This window comes from Pteropus medius, unplaced genomic scaffold, assembly GCF_902729225.1.
Source record: "Pteropus medius unplaced genomic scaffold, Ma_sr-lr_union100, whole genome shotgun sequence".
NCBI classification, from domain to species: domain Eukaryota; kingdom Metazoa; phylum Chordata; class Mammalia; order Chiroptera; family Pteropodidae; genus Pteropus; species Pteropus medius.
Genome location: NW_024350325.1, coordinates 8,056,793 through 8,082,985, shown reverse-complemented (window position 1 = coordinate 8,082,985; position 26,193 = coordinate 8,056,793). Strand labels below are relative to the sequence as shown.

General features: G+C 35.0%; 1 protein-coding gene and 2 pseudogenes across 6 annotated transcripts in view; 1 reads left to right on the top strand and 2 right to left on the bottom strand.

Annotated features, from left to right (window-relative positions):
• Positions 1-26,193, bottom strand: part of LOC120583855 (histone-lysine N-methyltransferase SETDB2-like) — a 96,117-nt gene that overhangs the window by 56,606 nt on the left and 13,318 nt on the right. For all 6 annotated transcript variants that reach the window (XM_039839377.1, XM_039839376.1, XM_039839375.1 and 3 more), the window contains 3 exons: positions 25,623-25,688; positions 22,654-22,750; positions 2,248-2,811 (listed from right to left, as the gene is read on the bottom strand). In XM_039839377.1, the coding sequence (XP_039695311.1) occupies positions 2,248-2,811; positions 22,654-22,750; positions 25,623-25,688 (727 nt within the window). The remainder of the gene's footprint in view (positions 1-2,247; positions 2,812-22,653; positions 22,751-25,622; positions 25,689-26,193) is intronic.
• LOC120583857 (protein BEX1-like) lies at positions 17,066-17,760 on the bottom strand (annotated as a pseudogene).
• Positions 22,016-22,134, top strand: LOC120583939 (uncharacterized; annotated as a pseudogene).

The following is a 26,193-nucleotide window of genomic DNA, read 5'->3' as shown; positions in this document are numbered from 1 at the left end:
GCATTTAGATATACAATTAGGTTGTTTAATTAAGTTGCTTGGTATACAATTAAGCTGCTTCTAGTTTTCAATATAACAAACAATGCTACAATCAACATCCTATTATGCACATGTGTAAGCACCTCCAGAGTAGTAGCTATCAAATATTTTTGACTATGACCCATGGTAAGACATATATTTTCTTCACTATTGTATATAAGCATACATACTTATACATGTGTATGAGCATAAACTGAAAAAACAGTGGCATAAAACATTACCCTTATTGTGTGTGAAAATACTTGAGTATTTTTTTTTTACTACTTAATTTAAAAAATACTAGTTACAACCCTTAGATAGTTTTACATCCCACTAAACCTATAGCTTGGAAAACAACACTAAATATACTTAAAAGTGCTATTGTTGGGAAGTAAGTATGCACGTCTTCAATTGCTATATAACTGAACAGTCCACTCCCTCTCTCTAGTAAAGAACTCTAGTTTTACATTTATTTTCCTACAACATTTTAAGCTATTGTACCTCTTTTTTGTTCTATTATTTCTGATGAAAAGTGTGTTGTCAGTCTATTTTGTCGTATCTGATAGTGTTTGAGATTTACTCTTTAGATACTGTTTAAGTTGCATTGTGATATATTTAGATTTACATTTATCTTATTTTCCCTTCTTAGTACACAGTAGGCTTTTTTACTCTCACGACTCTTGTCTTAAATTCTGGAAAATTCTCAGCTATTATCTCTTTGGCGTTGCTCTTTTCTTCATTGCAGATGTTATCTTGCAGTTTATATTTTATCTTCCACATTTTTTAACGTGTAAGTTATTTTCCTTATATCTTTCTCTCTTTGCATTCTTAGAGATCTGTTTTGCCTTGCAATTCACTAATTCTTTCTCCAGCTACACTAATGCTAACATTTAGTCCATCTATTTAATTTATTTCGATGACCATATATTTTATTTCCCATATTTCCAAATGGTTCTCTTTCATATATATATACCTTTAATAAATAATCTCTTCTTTTTTATGGGTGCTAATATTTTACTTCTTTGGACATATCAAACATACCAATTGTAAAGTCTTTCAATCAGATTCTACATTTATCTCTGATTCTTCAGGTGCGAGTTCTCCCATTTGTTGGGACTTGAACTACCTTCATGGTCCTCAACGCCTCTGTGTGCTGTAACTGTTTGAAATTATACCTTTGGTGGGGTTTACTTCTATGTGTTCCAAAATTACATATAATCAAATTATTTTAAAAATTCTCTTAAACTGATCACAGAGTAAACAATGACCAACAGTTTTTTTCTCCAGCACTGAAAGGGATTGGGCTTGGCCAGATATAGCTGGGTTATATTTAGAGGCAATGCTAAAAACAACAAAAAAATAAATAAACTTATTTTTAAACAGAATTAAATTTGGCACAGTGACACGTTTCCTTTATGATAAGCCTAAAGGAACTGAGACAAAATGAGGTTTTATATATCTCATTTAACACTCCCAACTCAGAGGATGGTGAAAACTACTATCCATACTATTTAAGTTATTTCTCTTTATCTCTCTTTTGCCTAGTACAAGAAGCTAAATTTGCATTAAATGTACATATAACACGACTCCATTCTATATGTCGTACCTATAAAAACATGTTTAGTACACATCTTTAAAATGAAATGATTTCAAAGTCCTGATATATTAAAACATGTTTCCATTTTCTTAATGGAATGCCAATGTTATGATCAAGAGAGTACTAATTATAAGCACCATTAACTTTCTAAAAAAGTTGTCAGGAAATGATTTGTAAAAGTAAAATACAACATACAACATAGTGTGGTTAAGAACATGGGTTTACACCCTGGCTCTTCAATTTGTTTGCCCTTATGACTGGCTTCTCAATTTCTTTATTTATAACAGAAAATAACATTACTTGTCTCATGGAGTTTTGTGAGAATTAAATAAGGAAATGTATGTAAAATAACTGTCAGTGTCTGGCACTGTTCCAATGGCATTAGCTGCAATTGTTGTTGTTACGATTATGGTACTAGCTTAAAGGAAATACTCATCCTTGGAAGAAATAATTTTTAAATTACTATAATAACTGGTAAAATTTTCCTTCCCATCACTAGTGAGAGAGTGTATCTTTCCATTTTAGACTCCTGGTGAACAGTTTTAGACAGACAAATTGATACATAGCAGGACTTCTAGACAAGTACCCCTACATTCAAAACATTTTTTGAAATGCCGTATTTTTCTACTCACATGTCTATGCAGCCCTCAGAACAGTCACATGAATCAGTAAACATGTTGGAAAAGCTGTTCAGATAGTATGCTCGTGGCCACATAGTCTTTCTGTACTTAAAGTATGGAAGCTTTCTATTGTCAATTTCATTACAGAAAGAAATGGGCACCGATTCCACTCCATTGCTAACATCCACATCAGAAACAATTTCTTCTTGCTTTGGGTAATTCCGAGTCAATTGAACATAGGTATTGAAAGAAAAGTTATCTGTAAATAAAAAGTTACACTCTGTCTCAAGCAGGTAACGAAAAACTTCCTCCATGTTTCGTAGACTCCTTCCACAAGGGGTTTTATAACTCACGTGGAGTGCTGAAGAATGAGAGTTTGTCTTCGCATGTCGTCTTTGGAAGTGGCATTTGATTGGTAGCTGCAGAGGGTTTTCTCCCTTGAAGGTTAGTGGCATTTTCATCAGACAGGCATCAGAGCAGTCATGACTTTGGTAAGGTAAGTTCAAAGATGATTCTTTTTCTCTAAAGTCTGCAGCTTTATTGTCCAGAAAAGGAATTTCTTTATTTTTTGTAGATCTGTTTAAAATTATTTATTTATTAGGATCTCAAATTTATAGTACAATTCCCCATTTTTCCCCCCTCTTTAGTTCCCCTCCCTCCCACATCCACCCCTGACCTATGGATGTTGCCATTTCCCCTTAAGAACTGGATCTCTAAAGGCAGGGCATCTCCTCCAACACACTCAAGGAGTGCACCCGGGGCCTGGCGCACCCAGGGTATGGTCCATGGCTCCACCTGGGGCGCAAACCCAGGACCTTCTGCATGTAAAGCAGACGTGCTAACCACTACACTATGGAGCCACCCCCCAATTCCCCATTTTTAAAAACTACTGCACACTAAGGTGGTAATTAGTTCCTATTATTTTCTTCTTAGACAACATTAAAATAAGCCAGACAATGAAATAAACATTTACTAGGTTTGCACCACATAAAAGTATGCCAAGGATTTTTTTCCCCTCCAGACATCAAATATGTGTTTTTTTCCAGACCCATTTCTTCAGCTGGGTGTCTAATAATTCAATTCAACTCTGATGCTATCTACCTAGAAGTTGGAAGTTAGGGCTGAAAGTTTTAAGCTTCTAATCAAGATTTTGTCTTTCTGGTGACCAGCTTCCATCCTGAAACTATCTAGGCACCCCTCGCTAAGAGTCACTTCATTAGCATACCAAAGATACTCTTCTCACTCAGGAGATTCCAAAGGTTTTAGAAGCTATGTGCTAGTCACTGCAGAGAGACCAAGTATCTTTCTTATTATATTACAACCTAATTTCAGAATATTCCAAAAAGCAGTGACTATAGTTGTAACATTTTGCTACAGCACCTAGCAAATCTAGTATTTATTTAAAGCATGCATTCAATAAATAGGTAAGGAAGATTACGTCTTCAGGCATGCTTGATTCTAGCCTTTTGCCTTAAAAAAACAAAACAGTAAAAGCTAGCTAAAAAATAATTCAAGAATTCTTTACACTGTGTTCACTTTCAACAACTGTACCAGATGAAGTTTTCCCATAATATGCAATCCACCTGGAATTATATTGATACATATGAAAAATGGTAAACTAACAGTAGAAAAATGGGGGAGGTTATTGATTTTAAGAAAAAAAATCTGTGAAAAGAGTCCAAGTGTTTGGAACTCAGGTTTTAATCTCTTGCAAAGAACCTCAACTTTGTTTTACACAATACTTTCTATCTTTAGGTACCTTTATTTATTATAAAAGTAATATAAAAAGTTTCTAAATTTTAGAGATATTTTTGTACTCACTGTATAAAGCAGCACTGTCCAACAGAACTTTCTGCATTGATGAAAATGTCCTATATTTGTGCTGTCCACATGTGGCTACTGAAACCACAGAACTGAATTTTAAATTTTATTTAAATGAATTCAAATATAGTCATGTGTAGCTAGTGGCTACCATATTAAATGCACAGATATGAGATTCTTCATCCTTCTTCCAGCTGTATAGTAATCCTCTGCATAAATTCCACAATTTAACTAGTCTCCTATTGTTTCCAATCTTTTGCTATTATTTATAAAAATCATGATGTAACATAACTGTAGAAAACAATTTCATACATGTACAGATATCACTGCAGAATACATTCTCAGCAGTGGAAGTTCTAGGTCACAGGGTAAATGGATTAATAATTTTGTTAATATTGCCAAATTGCTCTCTATGGGGTCAGCCCCTCCAGTAATTTATGAGAATGCCTGCTTTCACAGATCCCCCCAATAAAATGCCTGCCTGAGAAAGCTCAAGGCTGCCAGAACTTACTGTTACTCCAAGACAACACCTGAAGATAAACCCTTGACCTTCTTTACTCAGAGCATTTACTAAAATGGGGTTACAATTGTGAATCATTCCCCAGTCCCTCTGAGATATATCTGTATCTCCTACAACTAGGGGTGTCTTTCTCAAGGATGTGAAAGCTATTCTTTTGAAAGGAAATCATCAGGAAGGATAGGGCCTGTCTTCCAGTCTCTGTGGGAGGACAGAATCCTAACTTTGATAATTGCCAGCTAGCTTCATGGGTATTCACACTCACCGACCCTTTGTAATTTTTCACTTGAGCCCCTGCTCTTCCTCCCTCCCTCATTCCCCTTTAAAATACCTGTCACTTCAGCACAAATTGGAATGGGGCTGAGCTCTTTCCCCTACTGTAAGTAGTTACTAAATAAAATGTTTTTACCACCCCTTGACCCATCCTAAAACACACTGGAGTGTTTTAAAGCAAATCCTAGACATTACCTCTTTTTACCTAAAATAATTTGGTATGCATTTCTAACAAATAAGGTGTTTAAAAAATATATAATCTCGATGGCCCATTTTCACATTTCCCTGATTGTCTTAAAAAGTGTTTGAATCAGAATTCAAACAAGTCCCACACATTGTATTTGATTCAGATGCTTTTATGTCTCTTTAACCTTATAACAGTGCCTCCCTCTTCATTTTATGACATTTGTTGAAGTTCAGTAAATTGTGTCATTTGTCCTGTAGCATTTCCATATTCTGGAAGTTGGCTGATGCCTTCCTTGTGTTGTCATTTAACTCACTCCTCTATTCCTTCTATTCTCAGTAAATCAGTAGTCTGTTCTAGAAGCTTGATTACATTCAGTTTCAATTTTGGTGGTGGAGTAGATGTAATAATTCAAGGGTGGTGTTATGAATTTCCTATTGAGTCAAATAAGGTGACACACAATGTCTGATTGTTCACTTTTAGTGAGGCTAAGATTTATAAGTGGGTTAGGGTGTTTTCAGCTAAATCAACCCATCTGAAAGCTCCTCATGAATCTTTTTTGTAACAGTTTTTTCATTTATTCACGATCACTGTCTGAGCCAGTGCTACTTAAGGTATGGTGGTCAGTCCCCAATGGTTCGCTATCAATTCATGATAAGTACGAATACTGAAAGTTGCAACAGTTTAGAAATTTTTATAGCAATTTAACATTGCCACAACATTTTATTACATTTCACAAGAGTACTGCTAGTCAATAAAATGGAAGTTTAAAACAAAACACCTGTTAGTCTGAGAGCACTGTCTAAGGCCACTGTTTCTTTGAGGTTGAAAGGCTGTAAAAATAACAATCTTATTCTATAATTCCTAGAATTTTTTGGATGGAATATTTTTATAAAAAAGAAAATTTCCTCATCAGCTCTTAGCTTATCCTGAAATACGGTCAGTATAGGAAAGGCAGAATAAATGCCTGATTCTATTTACTTACTAGTATTCAGAATGAGTTGTAACCTAGCAACTACTAAAGTGACTGATTTTTAAAATGTTATTATAAACCCATGGGTTTTTACATATTCAATGTGTTTAAATCAGTCACAGTGATTATTCCTTTTGATGTTCAAATTGTGCCATTTTTGTTCAGTGGGAGCTGTTTCAAGTTTGCTCCTGCATTTTCAAACACAATTGGTAGTCTTTGATAGCATCTTTGCTTCCTGTCACAAGATGTCCCAGGCTTGGGATCAGCCATTTCTTTAAAGGGACTATGGTTCCATTTAATGAGAAATGACATTTAGAGATCACAATCACGGTGCTAAGAAGTATACACATTTTAATCTATACAGAATGCCAAGCTGCCTTACTAAGTGGCTGGGCTGATTTACATTCTCATAAGTATATCTGAATGCAGATCTAAATGAATATTTTTAACATTTTAATCAATTTAATAGATGATATTTTATTAATTTTAGTAAGTTTGTTTTTCTCTAAATAAGAGGGAGTTTTAACTTAAATTCTTGTTTATTGGTCTTTATTTTTCCTTTGGTAAAGTGTCTATTCATAGTCTTTGTCTATTTTCCTATTGGGAGTTCGTTCATTCTTCCATCAAAGATTTCTCGAGTGCCGGCTATGTGTGAAGTGCTATGGAAACAATGATGAGAGCTCCATGATCTCAAGGAGCTTACGTTCTAGGAAGAAAACTACATTGCAAAAATGTAGAAATAATGTTATGATATGAATAAAGCCATGATATATAATATCATGAAAAGACATCTAATCTTTACTTTTTTTTCTTTTAGAATTCTACATTAACTTTTCTGTAGCTTGGGAGTCTACTTCATATGGAATTTTCATGTACCAGAAAGATCTAACTTAAATTTTCTAAATGATATCCAATTGTTCCTGGGTCATTTATTAAATAACAAGTCCTTCTTTGACCTTGGGACTTCTAATTTACTAATTAATCATACTGCATGTTCTTGTAAATATGTAAAAATGTTTTCTTTTTTCCTATGCTTATTCTCTCTTCATCTAACTGTTAATTCTATACCAATCCCTACATATAGAAAAAGATTTCTTTACATAGTTTGAAGGAACATTTTGATATTTCTTAGGGCAAGTTCTATTTTTCCTTTTAAACATGTTGTTTTCTGACTTTTTATCTTGAGATTAAATTTAATAATTGAGATTATATTAAATTTAATATAATTGCGATTATATTAAATTTATAATAGCTTGCCAAGTTAAAAAAATAAGATCCAAGTATCTAGATTTCATATGAAATTAAATCTATACATTTGTTTGGGAAGATTTATGTTTCATAATATGCAATTCTCTCATCTGGAAACACAGTAAGTTTATCCATCAACATCTTCAGTTTTAATTTTCTTCATAAAAAAATTACTTGTGGTTAACTCCATTTATTTTACTTTCTGGTACTGTGAGTGGGAGCTTTATTTCATATTTTCTAATGGTATAGACTTACATATTTTTATTTTATATGACTGTGTTACTAAACCCTCCTTTTAGCCTAATAATTTTACACTTGAATCATAATTTTTTTTTTTAGGTAGATAAGACTATCTACAAATAATTTTACTTTGTACATTTCAATAATATTTTGATATTCTATTGTACTGTCTAGAATTTCTAGAAAAATACTGAATAACAAGATGGCGGGCTAGGTAAGCAGGGTTTGCCTCCTTACACGACCACGTTAAAATTAAAACAAAATTATAAAACAAACAACTTGGAAAACTACTAGAAGTCTAGCTGATCATAACACATACATGTGAGGATATAAAGAAAAAGCCACTCAGTCCGGTAGGAGGAGCGGAGATGCAAAGTAGGCCGGTCCCGCATCTGCTCAGGTAAGCAGGTAAGCAGCGGGAGAGCATGGCTGCAGAGGCCTCACTGAAAGATTGGGGGGCCCTACCCTACACAGAGGTTCCCCAGCCCAGGGCTCCAGTCCTGGAAAGAGTAGTTCCAACAAAATCTGACTGTAAAAACCAGGGACGGCTCTGGCCCGAAAACCCAGATCTCCCATTAAAGGGCCTACACACAGATTTTACTTGCTCAAAGACACTTACCCCGGGCTCCAGTGGAAGGTCAGCAACTTGGGAAGAACAAGAGACATATGACTGACAAAAGACTGAGTTGTGCGGTTCCGGGACAAAGGCTAAAGGGAATTACCACTGCCCTTTTGTTGGCTCCCCCTCCAAGGCAGTCTATAGGTGAGTGCTATCTTGTTTACGCTGAAACAGCACTGGCCGGTGAGACTGTCTGCTCCACCCCATGTTTCCCTGGGGCTCAGCCCCATCCAACCAGCAGCCCATTGCCAGTCAGCAAGCCCCATCCTGTGGCTTCCCTGGGCCACATATTTATTGGCAGGCGGCAGCCCTCAACTCATGTGGCCCACGTGTGGCCCACATATTTCAGTGGAGACTTTCGGTGATGAGCCACTGGTGCTAGCCCAAGCTACAATATCTTTTCAGCAGATCGCAGGGGTCTGAGGGCCTGAGGAAGACAGTGCCTGGCTTTGCTGTGATCTGAGACTTTTACAGGAAGATGCAGATTCAGCACTGGCATAAAACCTGACATTGCACTGGCCAGGTGAAATTTGTTTGCTTTACCCTGGTCCCTGCTCCACCCAACTTGGATACCACTCAAAGGCTCTTCCAGTTGCAGAGTCATATGGGGCAGCTAGCAGGCACCCCAGGTCTTGAGATGCATTGATCCTTTTGCTAAGCCACTCCAGACCAGGTACTGGGGGTAATCAACCTTTGTTCACAACATGGTCTCTCCCACTTGCCTCCAGATCCAGCAAAGGCAGCAATCATCCACGGATCCCTTTGTAGTTAACAGGTAGCCCCGAGCAATCAAAAGCAGCAGCTGAATTCGGCCTACACATAAGCCCCTCCCAAGAGGCCACAGAACCAACACACCTGAAAGCTGGTGTCAGAACACAACAGAGCACCACTTGACTAGCCCCAAAAGTGGCATAACCAAAGGGTGGTCTAAACAGGTATGCGAGACTGCTGGGGAGAATTTCACTCCTGGGGGAAAGACCCCACACAAGCTCGTACCCTGTGTACAGGGCCAATCCCCACAGTCAGTCAGGCCAAGAGTCAATCCCATCCACTAATGTACTAACAGCAATTAAGGCTAAGCTACAACAGGAGAACACACAACCACACAAGGAACATGCCCAGAGACCCCGGCACAGGGGGTGAGGGAGACAGCAACACTGGGCCACACAGGACACCGACTACATAAGGCCACCTGGCCAAGGCTAGGAGATGTAACAAATCTTCCTAATACACAAAAACAAACACAGAGAGACAACTAATGAGAAAACAAACATGGCACAAATGAAACAGGAGAAAACTTCAGGAAAAAAACTAAACGAAATAGTGGCAAGCAACCTAACAGAGACAGAGTTCAAAACACTGGTTATAAGGATTTAATGAACTTAGGGAGAGAAAAGATGATCTGAGAGAACTTCAGCAGAGGACATAGAAACTATGAAGAACCAGCCAGTAATGAAGACTACCGAAATGAAGAATACATTAGAAAGAATCAACAGTAGATTAGATGAAGCAGGGGGCCCAATCAGTGAGTTGGAAGATAAGGCAGCAGAAAACACCTAATCAGAACAGCAAAAAAAAAATTTCTTTTAAATGAGAAAAGTTTAAGAGACCTCTGGGCTAACATCAAACGTACCAACATCCACAAAATAGGAATACCAGAAGGAGAAGAGAGTGAGCAAGGGATTAAGAACCTACCTGATGAAATAATGACAGAAAACCTCCCTAATCTGGTGAAGGAAAGACATACAAGTCCAGGAAATGCAAACAGTCGCAAACAAGAGGAGCCCGAACAGACCCACACCAATCATCATTAAAATGCCAAAAACTGGAGACAGAGAAGATCCTAAAACCAACAAGAGAATGGCAGCTAGTTACAAGGGTACTCCCATAAGAATGTCAGCTGACTTTTCAACAGAAACTTTGCAGGCCAGAGGAATTGGCATGAAATACACAAAGTGACGAAAAACAAGAACCTACAACCAAGACTATTCAACCCAGCAAGACTATCAATTAAAACTGGAGATGAGAAAAAGAGCTTCCCAGACAGGAAAGAGCTAACAACCATTTAAGATAAAAACTCTCAGCAAAGTGGGAACAATATAATAAAGGCCAAATGTGGCAAACCTACAGTTAACATCATACTCAATAGGGAAAGGCTAAAAGCATTTTCCTTAAGATCAGGAAGAAGACAAAGATGCCCACTTTCATAACTTCTATTAAACATAGTACTAGAAGTCCTAGCTACAGCAATAAGACAAGAAAGAAATAAAAGGCATCTAATTGGAAAGGAAAAAGTAAAACTGTCATTATTTGCAGATAACATAATACTATATAGAGAGAACCCTAAAATTCCACCAAAAAACTGTTAGAACTGACCAATGAATTCAGTAAAGCAGGATACAAGTCAGCTGCACTTTTACACAACAATGATGACCTATCAGAAAGAGAAATTTAAAAAAATATCATTTACAATTGCATCAAAAACAATAAAATATCGAGGAATTGAACTAACCAAGGAGGTAAAAGATCTGTTCTTGGAAAATTATAAGTCACTGAAAAAAGAAATTGAAAATACAAATAAATGGAAACATATACCATGCCAATGAGTAAGAAGAATCAACATCGTTAAAATGGCCATACTACCCAAAGCTATCTGAAGATTAAATGCAATCCCTATCAAAATACCAATGGCATTTTTCAGAGAACTAGAACAAATAATCTGAAAATTTATGTGAAACCATAAAGGATCCCAAATAGCCACGGCAATCTTGAAAAAGAACAAAGTTGGAAGCATTACACTACCTGATACCAAACTATACTACGAGCTATAGTAATCAAAACAGCAATGGCACTGGCATGAAAACAGACACATATATCAATAGAACAGAATAGAGAGCACAGCAATAAATCCACACCTATCCACACTTAATAGATGACTAAGAAGGCAGAGTATATAATGAGGTAAAGACAGTCTTTTCAACAAATGATGTTGGGAAAACTGGACAGATACATGCAAAAAAATTAAACTAGACTACCTTCTTACACCATCTACAAGAATAAACTAAAAATGGATTAGAGATTTATATGTAAGAACCTAAACCATAAAACTCCAAAAAGAAAATATAGACAGTAAACTCTCCGATATTGCTATTAGTAATTTTTTTTTTTTCTGATACATCTCCTCGAACAAGGGAAACGAAAGAAAGAACAAATGGGACTACATCAAACTAAAAAGTTTTGCAGAGCAAAAGAATCAACAAAACAAAAAGACAGCCTACTGAATGGGAAAAGATATTTGCCTGCGATACATTTGACAAAGGGTTAATACCCAAAATTTATAAAGAACTCATCCAACAACAACAAAAGTCCAATTAAAAAATGAGCAGAAGGCCCTGAATAGGTATTTCTCCAAAGAGGACATAAAAATGGCCAATAGACACATGAATAGATACTCAAGGTCACTAATCTTCAGAGAAATGCAAATTAAAACCATAATGAGATGTGACCTCACACCTGTTAGACTGGCTATTATCAATAAATTAAAAAAACAACAGATGTTGGTGAGGATGGGGAGGAAAAAAAAAACCTCTACACCGCTGGTGGGATTGCAAATTGGTTTAGCCACTATGGAAAAGAGCCTGGAGGTTCCTCAAAAAATTATAAATAGAACTACCTTTTGACCCAGCAATTGCACCTCTGGGTATTTATCCAAAGAAAACCAAAACACTAGTTCCTAAAGATCTTTGCACCTCTATGTTAATGGCAGCACTATTCACAAGAGCCAAGATATGGAAGCAACCTAAGTGCTCATCAATAGATGATTGGATAAAGAAGTTATGGTACATATATACAATGGAATATCACTCAGCTATTAAAAAAATGAAATCTTACCATTTACAATGACATGGCTAGACCTAGATGGTATTATGCTGAGTGAAATAAGTCAGACAGAGAAAGATAAATGCCATATGATTTCACTTATATGCAGAATCCAAGGAACAAAAGAAACAAACCAACCAAAACAGACACACAGATACAGAGAATTGGTGATTGCCAGAAGGGAGGGGACTTTGGGGGCGCTGGGTGAAAAAGGTGAAGGGATGAAGAGGTACAAATTAGTACTTACAAAACAGTCATGGGGATTAAGAGTATAGCATAGGGTATATAGTCAATATTATTGTAATAGTTGTGTATAGTGCCAGATGGGTGCTAGAGTCATCAGGGGGAATCACTTCATGGATTGTATAAATGTCTAACTTTTTAAAATTTAAAATAAAAAATGATTAAAATTGAATAACAATTATGATAGCCGGCATTCCTGTTTTAACTTCTATTTAAAGGAAATGCCTTTAGAGTTTCATATATATATATATTGTGGATGTTGGTTAGAGAAATGTATTCTCTACCACATTAAAAAAGAGTTCTAAGGAAGGGGAGAAAGAGAGTTCTATTTCTCACAGTTGGCACTGAGTTTTTTAAATCGTTAAGTATTTCTTAATTTAAGCTTTTTACCCCCAAAGCCTGCTTCTGTAAAATAAAACATTTCCTAATTCTAAATTATTCTTGCTTGACTAGTATAAATTCTAATTAGCCATCTTATTCTCTCAATGTTTGTCCAAATTGCAATTGCTAAAATTTTGTTTAGAATCTCTGTATCTCTAATAGTGATTACTTAAACTTTTTAGGACCATGAACCATTTTGACTACATGATGAAACTATGAACTCTCTCCTTAGATATACTATTAACATAAAAATGTGCATACCACTCTGGGGCTGCATAGCCCCTTCGTTTATAAGGACTCAGCTTTATTATATTAACTTCCCACTGTCATGTCTTAAATGTCTTCCCCAATCCTAAATTCTACATTCTGATTCATCTTTTGGTTATCAAGAGGATATCAGAACAAGTTTTCTAAAAGAATAAATGGATGGTATGTTTTCTGAGCTTGTACAAAGGTTAAATCTGGTGCTTGTCTGATTTTTGTTTTGCTGGTGTTTTGATGCTTGTAAGATAGTTTCTGTCTTGATACTTGTAAGAGAGCTATCCTTTAAGATTGATAGTAAAATTTTTTTTAACCAGTATTAATTAGTAACCTTCATTACTATGGTCACTTGCTAAAGCCTTTTACCTCCAGACTTGCTATTCTCTTATATTCAGAAGTAATCTTCTTTGATGATCACTTCTGCTTCATTTATTCTAGCTTCTGGTGCTTTGTTTGCTTATTTTAATTCAGAACAAAACATGGCAGATTTTTCCATTAGCAATGCTTTTGTAGTGCAGATTTACATCAATTATTTTTTAAAAATATATTGAAGCAATTTGGGTCCTAATTTAGACAGTTATTTCCTTCACTGTAGCTGTGAGCAGCACACTGGTCTTAACCCTACCATCTTTACTTGAAATTCATTTCTTTTTTTCTCTATCAAGAAAGAGAATTAGGGCAGAGGAAAAAAATGGCATAGATTATAGAGGTTTTGTTCATCCCTCTTGCAATCAAATCAAAGTTGTGACAGAAACACAGAGCAAATAGCAAGGAAAGTCACCTGGGATCTAGATGACAGAAGCACTACAACTTAGGGAGAGAAATAATTAATCAACAGGGAGAGGAAACAAGGCTGCCCGGTCCCAAGTGGCTAAGTGGGATAGAGGCTACAGCAGCAGCAGCTGCAGATACCTCTTAAAGAAGCCGTGTCCTCAGCGAATTTTCACGGTGATGGCCCTGCTCACTGTGAGCAGCAGGGCTGGGTCAGTTGAGTGTGGAGCACCAGGAACTTACGGGGGTGCACTGAGTGAGGAACAGAGGCGAGGTTCTCTCCCGACAGACGAGCCGGCAGTATCCATTGTTCCTCTTTTGAGCCCTCCCCACTCACAGTGTGTAGACGCAGCGCCACCATAGCTGAGACCACATTGAACTAGATAACAGAGGTCGCTCCACCCAGAGATTCCCTGAAACTCCGCCTCCCCCAACTCGCGGCCCCACCCAAGCCACATCCAGGTGTATGTGAGTCAGGTGCCCCTTGCTGAGAAGAGCCAAGACTAACACTGGCAGCAGCTGGCCTCGGTTTCTTGCGTGACCTCTTGAGGCAACTATGGGTTGCTTGCTGAATCTTACCAAGTGGCCCGGGAGGGGCACAGGCTGGGGTTAAACTTGGCCTGCAGCTGGACCCCTTTCAGGATTATGCTACTGGACACCTACTACACAAGCTGCACTAATAAGACCAGGAGATTTAGGAGCTTTGCTTAGTACAAAGAAACAAATACGGAAAGGCAGTCAAAATAGGAAGACAGAGAAGCAGAAACCATTTGAGAGAGAACAGAGATCCAGGAATAATGGAGTCAAGCAATCTAACAGATGCAGAGTTCAAAACACTGGTTATAAAGATGCTTAATAAACTTAGGGGAAGTGTAGATAAATTCAGTGAGAACTTCAACAAAGAGATAAAAAAACATTAAAATCGAAATGGAAATTATGAAAGGGAACCAGTCTGAAATAAAGAGTATATTAGATGGAATAAACAGAGTGGATAAAGAGAATCAAACCACCAATATAGAGGATGGGGAAGCCAAGGACACTTAATCAGAATGGCAAGACTGTAATAATAATTTAAGGAGCCTATGGGACACTATTAAATGTAAAAATATCTGTGTCATAGGGGTACTGGAAGGAAAACAAGATGTTGAACAGCTGTTTGAAGAAATAATGATAGAAAACTTCCCTCACCTGGTGAAGGAAATAGACATACAACCCCAGAAAGCTCAGAGAGTCCCAAAAATCAGGAACACAAAGAGGCCCACACCAAGATGCATAATAGTTAAAATGCCAAAGGTTAACTACAAAGAGAGAATCTTAAAAGCAGCAAGAGAAAAGCAGTTAATTACCTACGAGGGAGTACCCATACGACTGGCAGCTGTTTTCTCAAAAGAAACTATGCAGGACAGAAAGGGCTGGCACAAAATATTCAATATGATGAAAACCCAGGATCCCTAATCAGGAATACTTTATCCAGCAAAGCTATCATTTAGAGTTGAAAGACAGATAAAGAGCTTCTCAGACAAAAATAAGCTAAAGGAATCTATCACCACCAAGCCAATATTACAGAAAATGTTGGAGGGACTTCTTTAAGAAGAAAAAACATGTTTCAAAAACAAGAATAAAGAATGGTAATAACTACATTAAAGAATTAAGTGCTCCAACCAAAAAATAGAGTGGCTGAATGATTAAGAAAACAAGATCCCTACATATGCTGCCTACAAGGTTAAAAGACACACACAGACTAAAAGGAAGGAGATGGAAAAAAATATTGCCTTGACAGACCTAGAGGGTATTGTCCTGAATGAAATGAGTTAGATAGAGAAGGACAAATATTGCATGATTTCACATAAATGTGGAATCTAAAGAACAAAATAAACATCAACAAAAGTAGAAATAAAGTTATAGATACAGAGACTATTTTGAGGGCTACTAGATGGGAGGAAGATTGGGGAAGATGGTGAAAAAAGGCAAAGGGATTAAGAGGTACAAATGGATAGTGGCAGAACAGACATGGAGATGTAGAGTGAAGCATGGGGAAGATGGCTAATAACATTTTAATAAATATGTTAGGGGGAAGAGCAGTACTAGATTTAGAGGGGTGATTTAGAGTGTGGATCTTTGATCACTATGCTGAACAACTAAAACTGATATATTACTGTATGCTAACAAGATGTTAAAAAAATTCACTGAATTGTATAATGTAAATACAAGCAACTAATTGTCTATTATATTTCAATAAAGCCAGAAAAAAAAAAATAAGAGAATTCTGGTGTTTAGAAATTCTTACATTTTCTAAAGAACATCATAACATCTGAATGATTGTGAAAATATTTCTATAGCATTCACTGGAGTTACTGGTCTTCCGTGAGAAGCTTCTTTTTTAAGAACACTAATTATTCAGTGTTCTCTGCTTTTTCTCATCCATTTGCCCTTTTCTTCCACATTTTGGGTAATCTTACAGATCCCATATTATACCTTTAATTTCTCCAACAGGTAATTTTTTCACAATAAATACTTTCCTAAAAGAAAGGCTAGGTAATCACTGCCTAGTATTTATATCAGGAAATACTTGAAACAATCCACCCTTGAAGGAATGGACAAATAAAATATAGTATTCTCACAGCATGGAAAATCAAACAAGAATTAAAGGGAATGAAATAGATCTACACACAGCAACATGATTAGATTCATTTTAGTAACTGAAAATTACTAATAGATTAATATTTGTTTAAAAAATATTTAGTATCAGTCTCTCAAAACTAATCCTGAGTAAAACAAGTAAAAAGGTACGTGTATAAGTATTTATGTAAAATTTTAAAATAAAAAGTAACAATACTATATAGTATTTATGGCCAGATATTTAAAAATGAACTATAAAAATAATTGATAACAGTGATTGCACCTAAGAAGGCAGATAGGGGAATGAAACTTGCCATGGTGAGAAGTTAGGTATGAGACTATATTGTTCATTTTCCTTTGTAAAAAGAGACAAAGGCAAATAAAATAAAATGTTAATAGCTATTAATTCTGGATAGTGCGAGTACAGGTTTTTGCTATATTCCTTTATATATTTTCAAACTTTTAAATTTCTTGAAAAGACTGTAAGAAATATTGGAAGAGAATGCAGCTAAAAGATTAATGCAAATCCATCACTACTCATGGACCACAATGCATTAGCACCTTATACATTAAAAATGAGGGGAAAAACATAAGGGAAAAAATGAGGTAAGGCTGTTTCCCCTTAAATAAGTATTTTTGAATAATGTTGGGGGTACATACACTCCATTGTAAGAAATATATCCTATAACACACCTTTTGTTTTACTCTTCCATTTAACTTCTATTCTCTTTAGCCTAGTTCATTTTAGTAATTGTTTTTATTCACTTATATATTTTGGTACTCAGTATTTCCTTATTTTTCTTTCTTATATAGCTTTATTTACTTCACAACATGTAATGAGCATCTTTCCATGCAATAGGTAAAACTCCCCTGCTGACAAAAATTTACATATACGGTCAAAACACAATATTCAATTAGAAACTGATAATAGGAGACCCGTAGGAAACAAGTAACACCAAATGGTTTTCAATGAAGGTACATCACAAACATGTAAGTTTAGGAAGCAGGTGTGTTGCCCTATTAACTTCAGGGAAACCACGAGCATCCAAAGTATAAGGCAAAACTCATCATGATGGTCATGGTGAGGGGGGTCAGTGCTAACTGCCCGCAGACGGTGACACAATTACTTTTTCCTCAGCTTTTGGATAAGTTACCTGTCTCCTCCCTAATCCTTTCCATAGTCTCTACCCTCATCCTTGCCTGTGGCTCTCTAAGCCTCTGAATCACATCCCATCAATACTGCAGGATGGGCTGCCTAACACGGAACCGCCTACAACTTCCTCTAGGCACACAGTTTTCATCAGCTGCCAAAGGGAAGACCAAGGGCTCTCCTTTATTAGCATCTTGCTCTTTTTCATCCTTTTTTTCATTTTCCTGGTTGGCATTTTCCATGTTGACATTTTTACCGCTCGTTCCTCTTTGGACGCCATCGCTCCTGGGACTATCCTTGCTGTCTCCTCCGCCTCCAGATTCTCGCTGCGAGTGTGCCGCCTCGATACTTGGACCTGCAGACCTGCCCCCGCCCCCGCCTCCACCTCCTACGCTTGGGGCCGTCTGTGGCCCGCAGGTGCTCAGGGCCACCGGGAGCAGATACTCAGAAGGGAGCGAACGCCGGCCGGGTCTCTTATTTATTTATTTATTTTTAAAAGCTTATGCCTGTAATTGCCTTTCCCTTATTATTAAGTGCCGAGTTCCTTCCTACCACTTCTTATAAAGCATTACCACTTTTTCTTATAAAGCATTACTGTATACTCTGAACTCTTCTACTTATTTGTCTACCTGAGACATACCAACCCTTCATTTTGTTTCATTCAGTTTTCACTGAAACGAATTCTCTTAGGCTCTCATGGATTTTTGACATAGGTTACTCAGCCTAAAGTGAGTTACAGACCTACAGCATTTTCAACCAGTAACTGTTTCATTTCCCTTTTCAACTTTTCTTAACCAAATAAATTTTGTTTCACACTGGTTTCTATGGCATCTTTTTCTCTAAATCTCATTATGTGAGTTCCCCTATATTAACTGTGAATTTTTTTGGTTCCTGTATCGCTTTTGTGAGAGAGGGGAATATAAAGTACCAATTTTATGACTCAAAAAACTCTTCTCTGAATATGAAGGGATTAACCCAGGGTATATGTGAGAGAAAAAGTATCTGGGTTATTAATAACCAACAATTCTATAGTACTTTACAGTTTTCAATGTACTTTCACATAATTTCCACATGTAACAGACAATAAGTACACCTCCAAGCTAGTTATTACTAGAACAACATACAATTAGAACAATTTGGACCAAAATTTGTAATAAGAAACATGGCAAAATCTGTAACTTGGAATTTAGGATTTCAAGAAAGTTAGCCAACCTGGTTTAAAAGTGGTTTTCTGGTGCCAAATAAAAATTAACAGAGAAGTATGTTTTTATATTTAGAAAGTTAAAAAATGAGAGGCACTAAAACATGGAAATGAAATACTGACATGGACCTCAGAAATGATTTTCTTATCTGTGCCTCATTTCATAAATGAAAGAAAATCACTTCCTACAAAAGTTTTCAGGAATAAAGTAACCTAATTTCAATCTCATTTTATTGGGAGGAAAGTTAACTTTCTTATTGTATGAAGATACATTAAAATACAAAAACAAAAATAAAGAAAAACAATCCTATACATAGTGTTGTAAACCTAGTTACTGACCCTCTAAAAATACAAAAATGCTGGAGGAAAACAAAGAATAAGTAAGTGTCATCATCTAGTATTCTCTGCATTTGCTCTGCAGACAATACTGTTTTGTCATTAGACACTTTGGACTATAAGGCAGAGCACTGGCTTTAGAAGACTGCCAACTGATTTCCTAGTTTTTGGCAAGTCTGAGGTAAAAATTCATTTGAAGGGGAATACTTACACTGGGCTATTTATCATTTCTCTCAAAAATTTATACTAAAAATAAAAAAAATCAAGAGGTAACACACACTAGATGATCATATAGTGTTTAGCTGGAGTAGCTATGTTAGACTATGTTAGAAAAACCAACTGGTAACATATAGGGAGGTGTATATCTAAATAATGTGGACACTGACCTCAGATATTGACTTTCGAGTTTCAATTCTGGTCCCTATATAGCCTGTTCTTGAACACCTAATTTATTTGTGTGTGTGTGTGTGTGTGTGTGTGTTCAGAAAAAAATCTTTTAGGTGCTTGCATGTATGTACATCATATGAAAAGCCAAATGGCTTAAATTCACACCTGTGTCTTTTACCAAGGGCGGGGCAAGCCCATTTTCACCATATCTATTAGCCAAAGCTACATACCTGGTACATCTCTCATAAATTATACTACTTAAGCTGGCTTGAAGAGATGTGTATTCCTGACAGACCAAAGTACTTGACTAAGAAAAAGAATTAAGCCAGGGTTCCTAACAACACAAAAGCAGATATACTTGTAAAAGAATTATCATTGGAATAAATTTATTTTTACATTGACCTATGTCATAGCTCGCTTATATGGAGTGAAAATTAAATTAAAAATAAAATTCGGAAAACCAGTTTCCTATCAGACCTAGGATTTTTCACTTTGGTTTGCCATTGACAAACTGTATGACACTGAATAATTCAGCTGGAGTTGAGAACCTGTGTCTTAAGTTATTCACTATTTAGTTTGCCAGTCTCACTGACTACTGGCCTGCTAAGGGTTTAACTACTGAAAGCAAAACAAGTAATCAACTCATGATCTACAGAGGAAATACAAAAAAATTATTTAACCATAATACTGGTCAAGAATGGAATGTGGCCTTGGAATTCATAATAGCTAAGGAAGAAAATCCCAAGCCTAATTAGACATGTCCCTTCATGTGGAAAGATCTCAGAAAATTCAACTCAAAGTTAGGTATGATTTCACAGATAAAGCCTCTGAGTGGGAATACAGTAAAGAATTTTAAGTTCTAAGGAAATCGAGTTCTGATTATGCAATTACGAATAATCCTAATGAGATGGGAAAGCAGCTAAGCCAATTTAATTTCTCCATGAAGCTCAGATTTTTAAAAGAATATGTATAAAATAAAGAGAGGAGACCAATTATGGATACAAAATATTGGCATGAATCTATAAGAAAAATGCCACAAAGGCTCAAGCTTACTAAGGATTCCAAAAATGCTAATAAAACAATAAAACTTTTAAAACTATGTTTGGAATAAGACAATCTGTTAAAGGAAAGACTATATAACAGACTGATATATAGTCTCTCTATATATCAGAAATATATATCTGTTATCAGGTTGACTGATAACAGAAAGAGGGGCTCAAAAACAATTTGCCTTTGTGTTTTCTACCTATAAGTTGGAAAGACCAGACAAAGATGAAAAGAAACTAAAGTCTGTGATAGTTAAAAATAGGTCCTAGAAAACTAGTTTATTGAAACACATTTAAGATTTAATGCCTAAAAAATTTAAATCTCAAGGTCTTGAAAAAAATATCAAATAGGAATAAAAAATGGAAAAATGTGGCTGATTTTTTTTTAAAAAGGAATATTCCAGAAAGCACAGAATGATTAGCTTATTATTCTGATAGCTAAACAATTCTAGAAAAGAGAATCAAGCATGCGACTTAAATACTTATGATGTGAAAAGCCAATATGGACTATGTAGAAAAAGTTCAAATTAACCTAACTACCCTTTTTGGTAAGGTTTGATAAAGTTTGGTAATGATACAGAATGTTATAGCAGTGAATCTGGATTCCTTATGATAGTCTTGAGAGTAAAACAGAGAAGTGTAGGTGGGACGATGATAGAGGTAAGGTAAATAAATTCACAGGTGGCTGAACAGTTCTTTCTGAAGACTAATGAAGTCTCTAGTAGTTAGCTATAATAAAGACTAGAAAGCTGATTTAATATATTTGTGCAAGATGAAAAGCTAGAAAGAAAATAGGTAAGAGATTCAAAATTCAAAAGGACTCTGATAAGCTAAGATAAACTTAAAACCAAAAAGGGAGACACTTAACAAAAATAAACCAACTCCTGACTGCAGGCTTAAAATATAATTATCTAAATATAAGATGGGGACCATGTTTGGTGGTAATTTATGAAAAAAAATCTTATATTTTAGTGATTTAGAGTAACTTAGTTTGTTTTTACAAGGTAATGAAATTTTATGCTGTATATCAGGTCAGAATTCAGCTACTGAAATGGCCAGCTTTAAAACTGTGAACTAGCTTTCTGTGAGAGCATTTTAAAATAAGTTTCATGAATCTTTTAGACTCAAATTATAATGACATCTCTAATATTTGTAAATGTAAATTCTATATAATAGTGACAATCTACAACTCTCAGAAACACTGAAAAGAAAAAAAAGAATCTTATGTTGACAATTTTTTTGTCAATTTAACATGCAGCTGAAAGGACAATCAACTTAATAACTTTCTAAGGACACTTTTTTATTTTTTGAAATTCTGTTCCCTGTCCTAGCATAAAACACTTTCAGAAACTTTCCTTTTCCTAGTACTTGAAAGCTTTAGTACAGGGATTACACACTGAAAATAAAGACTGAGTGTCAACAGTGTCAGATTTTGTCTTACACAATTCTACTTTATGCTGAGGAATCTTTATTGAAATTAGTGGTAAAAGAAGAAAGGTCAGAAAAATTTAGCCTATTCTCATAAACTTTCTGATACTAATTTAGAGCTGTTATTCATTTGAAAAGTGAACTGATATTGAAAGAAATATTTTTGACCCTTTTTAATACTTTACTTTAAAATAATCCAGGAAGTCTAAGGCCACACCACCCTAAACAAGCCCGATCCCATCTGATCTCAGAAGCTAAGCAGGGTTGGGCCTGGTTAGTACTTAAATGGGAGACCACCTAGGAAGACCAGGTGCTACAGATGTAAAAAAATAAAAAATAAGGGATTATAAGCTGACAAGGTCCTTGTGATCTGTGAGGTCAACCAAGGGTTGCCTCACCTAAAATAAATAAATAAATAGATAAATAGATAGATAGATAAAATAAATGAATGAAAAAATAAATAAATAAATAGATAGATAAATAGATAGATAGATAAATAAATAAATAATCCAGGAAAAAGAATTCCCTAGATAAAAAGCAATAACAAACTTGGTAGATTTTAGTCTATTAGTAATATACACAACGACATCTTAAGCTAAATTTTATTAAAAGACTTAATTACCTAAGGATATTAACAAATAATCTATTAAGGGACTTTTAGATTAGTCCCTTGCAGGATAAGGGACTTTTATCCTACATAAAATACTAAAATTTACAACTTTTAAAGCTTTTAATGAGAAAGGGTTTTTTTTCCTACCTACTCTTCTGTCAAATGATTAGAAAGAGTAAATCTGGGAGCAAAAACATTAAAAACATAAATAAATTTAATTTATATACATACAGAACTGCATAGTCTTCTGAAAAGGAGTCTTCATTTGATGTGGAAGGCAATGAAACTGATTTGTTTTCCTGTTCATTCTGGGTCATGGAATTATGATCTACATAAAAAAGGTACCAACATGAGTAAAAAGTACACCAAGTTAAAAATCATTCATTACAATTTCAAAATAATATCTTTATTGACTAAAGATATATGGAACCCTTAAATCTGAAAACATATTAGGATTTCAAGATTGAGCCAAAAAAGTTGCCGATATTTTCAAAAACATGAAGAAAACAAGGATGAATTAAAAGATTTAGGATGGAAGAGATTTCTAATGCAGAAACTCGAGTTTGGCCTGAACTTAATCGGAATTTTAATCAACCTTTAAGATGTTATTTTACAGAAAAATAACATAACTTTTAAGAGTTATGTTAAGGGCTCTATAAAAAAGTCACAAAATGGTAAGTTTATGTATCTTTTTCTCACTGTTCTACTATTACTTATTTTTATGTAGGGGGTGGAGTGGGATATTTAGTACCTCTTTTTGTCTTGCCATTTATCTTTTCCTATTTCTCTTAGTCTCTTCTATATCGTTCTGCGCTTAATTTCATTTCTTGTCTCCTTTTTCCACTCACCTATTCTTACTCTCTAACATGATTACAATACAGAAATAAGCTGTGTATGTAATGACAAAAGTTATAGATTTCTTGTTATTACTTTGAACAATGGATATATGGAATATTCTGTTTGGTATAAAGATTTTTTAAATAATTTGTTTTTTCCTATGCATTGATGGACCTTAAGAAAAAAATGATTTCTCATCTTGCCTTAGATTATTAGCATGCATTAGTCCTTTAGAGCATACCACTTATATTAAAAGAAAAAAAAAAGGTATAGTAAAATAAAGAATAGTTTAAGTTATAATCCAAAGCGGCTCCTTGGCTCATTGGAAAAGAAATATCCCTCTTTAATTACATAGGTAAAGAAAGTATGTTTAAAATCTGATAGTTGAAGAGAGCTCTAACTTATTAAAAATAAATAAGTTTTACAAATTAAGAAGTTCTGATTTTTACCAGCTAATTTCTTTGCATGAATTACATAAGTCCATATTAACAAAAATGAATAAAACTATGTATATAAGCATAAAAATAAAATTTACTGAAAAACATAGAGATTTAAAATTAATCATCAGATGAGACTTAATAATTCCTCTCAAGAAAACGGTGTCCAGTCCTTTGTATGAGAATACAGCAAATATTTATAGTTTGTTATACATAAACAAGGAAAATAAAGGTAATTAGTGGTTTGTGGAGTCTAGGTTCAATCTGGGATGGTTTGTTTTGACCTCAACACCAAATTCTTTTACTTTTCTCAGTCTGAGTATTCTTTTTAACCCATTTCCCATTTAGAAAAAAAAACTGTAGCTCACTGCCAGCGTTAATTTAATTTTATATAAACACACTCTTTGAGGCTGAAGCAAACCTGACTGGTTTTCAATGTGAAAATAAAATATAAAAATTGTTCTTGGAGTTATTTTTAAACAGAAGTTGTCTCTAATCCTAATGTTAACAGAAATCGGATTCATCAAATGAACCTTTGGCTAACAACTGTTCAAGAACAATGTTAACATCACGTGTAGGAATGCTTTGTTTTCTAGGATTTGACATTTTCAGCAATCGAGAATTACTGTATTTTGTAAATGGAAACACCACTACTAAAAACAGAATGCTATATAAATAGAATGATGTCATTTGTTTCCAAAGACTATCAATACACTAGACCAATGCGGAAATAATAATAAAAGTGATATATTTCATGGCAAACTTTGGGGGTAAGGTTAGGACTATAATCTGTGACTATTTTCGGGGCAAACAGGAAATGGGTTAAATACTGACGTGAAACTTTATTACTAGAAAGTTGTTAATTCTTGTATTTGCCAAAAATGTCAATTACATAACTCCCCATTTACTAACAAACATTGCTCTATCTACCGATGAATTTATTGTGATAAATTTATTGCATTTCAGATGAACTACATAAAACTATGAAATAATATTCAGCATTTCTACTGATGAGATAATTACTTTAAAAGAACCAAAACAAAAACCCAACTAAAGAAAAAAAACTTTAATTAGAATTAGTTCCTCTGACCACCTCCTGCATTTAAAAGCCTCTTTCTTGCAGACCTAATGTAATCTCTTAAGAGTGTGTTGATTCCAAGTGCTACTGAAAGATACTGAGAAAGGGTGACTGTTTTCTTAAAAAGAATCTACTATTCTAAAAATATGTTAGCTACTGAAATTGAGAATATTTTTGAATAACAAGAGATTTCTTTAAAATATACTGATGATCTCAGCTATATTTTCAAAGATTTAAAATCTTAAGGCTTCAAATTATGACTGTTAAAATTATTACAATTTGTTGACAATATTGAGCAGTAGTAATTAAAATCTAGTAAACGTACTCCCTCAACACTTCAGCAAATTAATGACAGACTAAGATTTATAGGACAGTGATTCCAATAAAGTTAACAATTTTTCTAGTCCTGGTACGTTATCTTTGATTGACTCCAACGAAATTTGTTTATAGAGTTTAGAAGACTGATAATCTCATAATAATCTAGAAATGAAAAAAATTTCCACCAATTTATCTATCCCAGAATATACCTTTCTGGTACTGCTCTGTACACAAAGCAGGTTTATAGTAGTTTGGAGCCTTAGAATTCTATTTGTCCATTTTTATGAAAAGCTCTTTTGAAGAGATACACTTTTCATTGTTTCCCTAGGAGGCTTTGTAGGGTGTGCATGTCCTATCTCTGGATGGATAGGAATTTTCATTTAATAGGGAAACTGATTTATATAATTTGCCAGCATAGGGTTTATAATTTAAATTATATTTAGTTACTTGACATAATTAAGACAGGCCTGCTTTAGATGAGAGAAAATGCCAGAAAATACTCTATAGACTGCGTTTAGAAATGTACATACCCTTTATTAATGTGGAATTGTTACTTATAGTTGCTTCGTTCACTAGAATCATTGCTTGGATATATTCTGTTAAGGAAAAAAGGAGAAAAACAACCATCAGCAACAGCTTCTTTATTCGCAGTGCCAGCTCCTGTGCTAAACAATGTATATACTTGATCTCATTTAATCTTCACAACTCTTCTGAGAAGTTCTTAAGATTATCTGCAGTAGAGACAAAGAAATTGAGGCTTAGAGGTTAAGCTGTTTATTCCAGGTCATTCAGCAAAGAAATAGTAGAACTGGATTCAAATTTAGGTATATCTGACTCATGAAAGAATGCGAAGGAATATTAAAATGAAAAACAGTACTAAATTTTTGATAAGGATATAACAGACTGTCATAAGAACATCCAGAAAGTATACAGAATTGTCTGAGGAAAAGTAAAAAATAGTCTGGGGAAAAGTTTGCTGGCAAATCATATCCTGTGGTAGAATCAAGATTTCCTTGATTCCTAAAAGTCTTAGGTTCTACAACCAACCAGGGTCGAATACAAAGGAATAGAAAAATTAAAAACTTGGATGACTGAACTGAC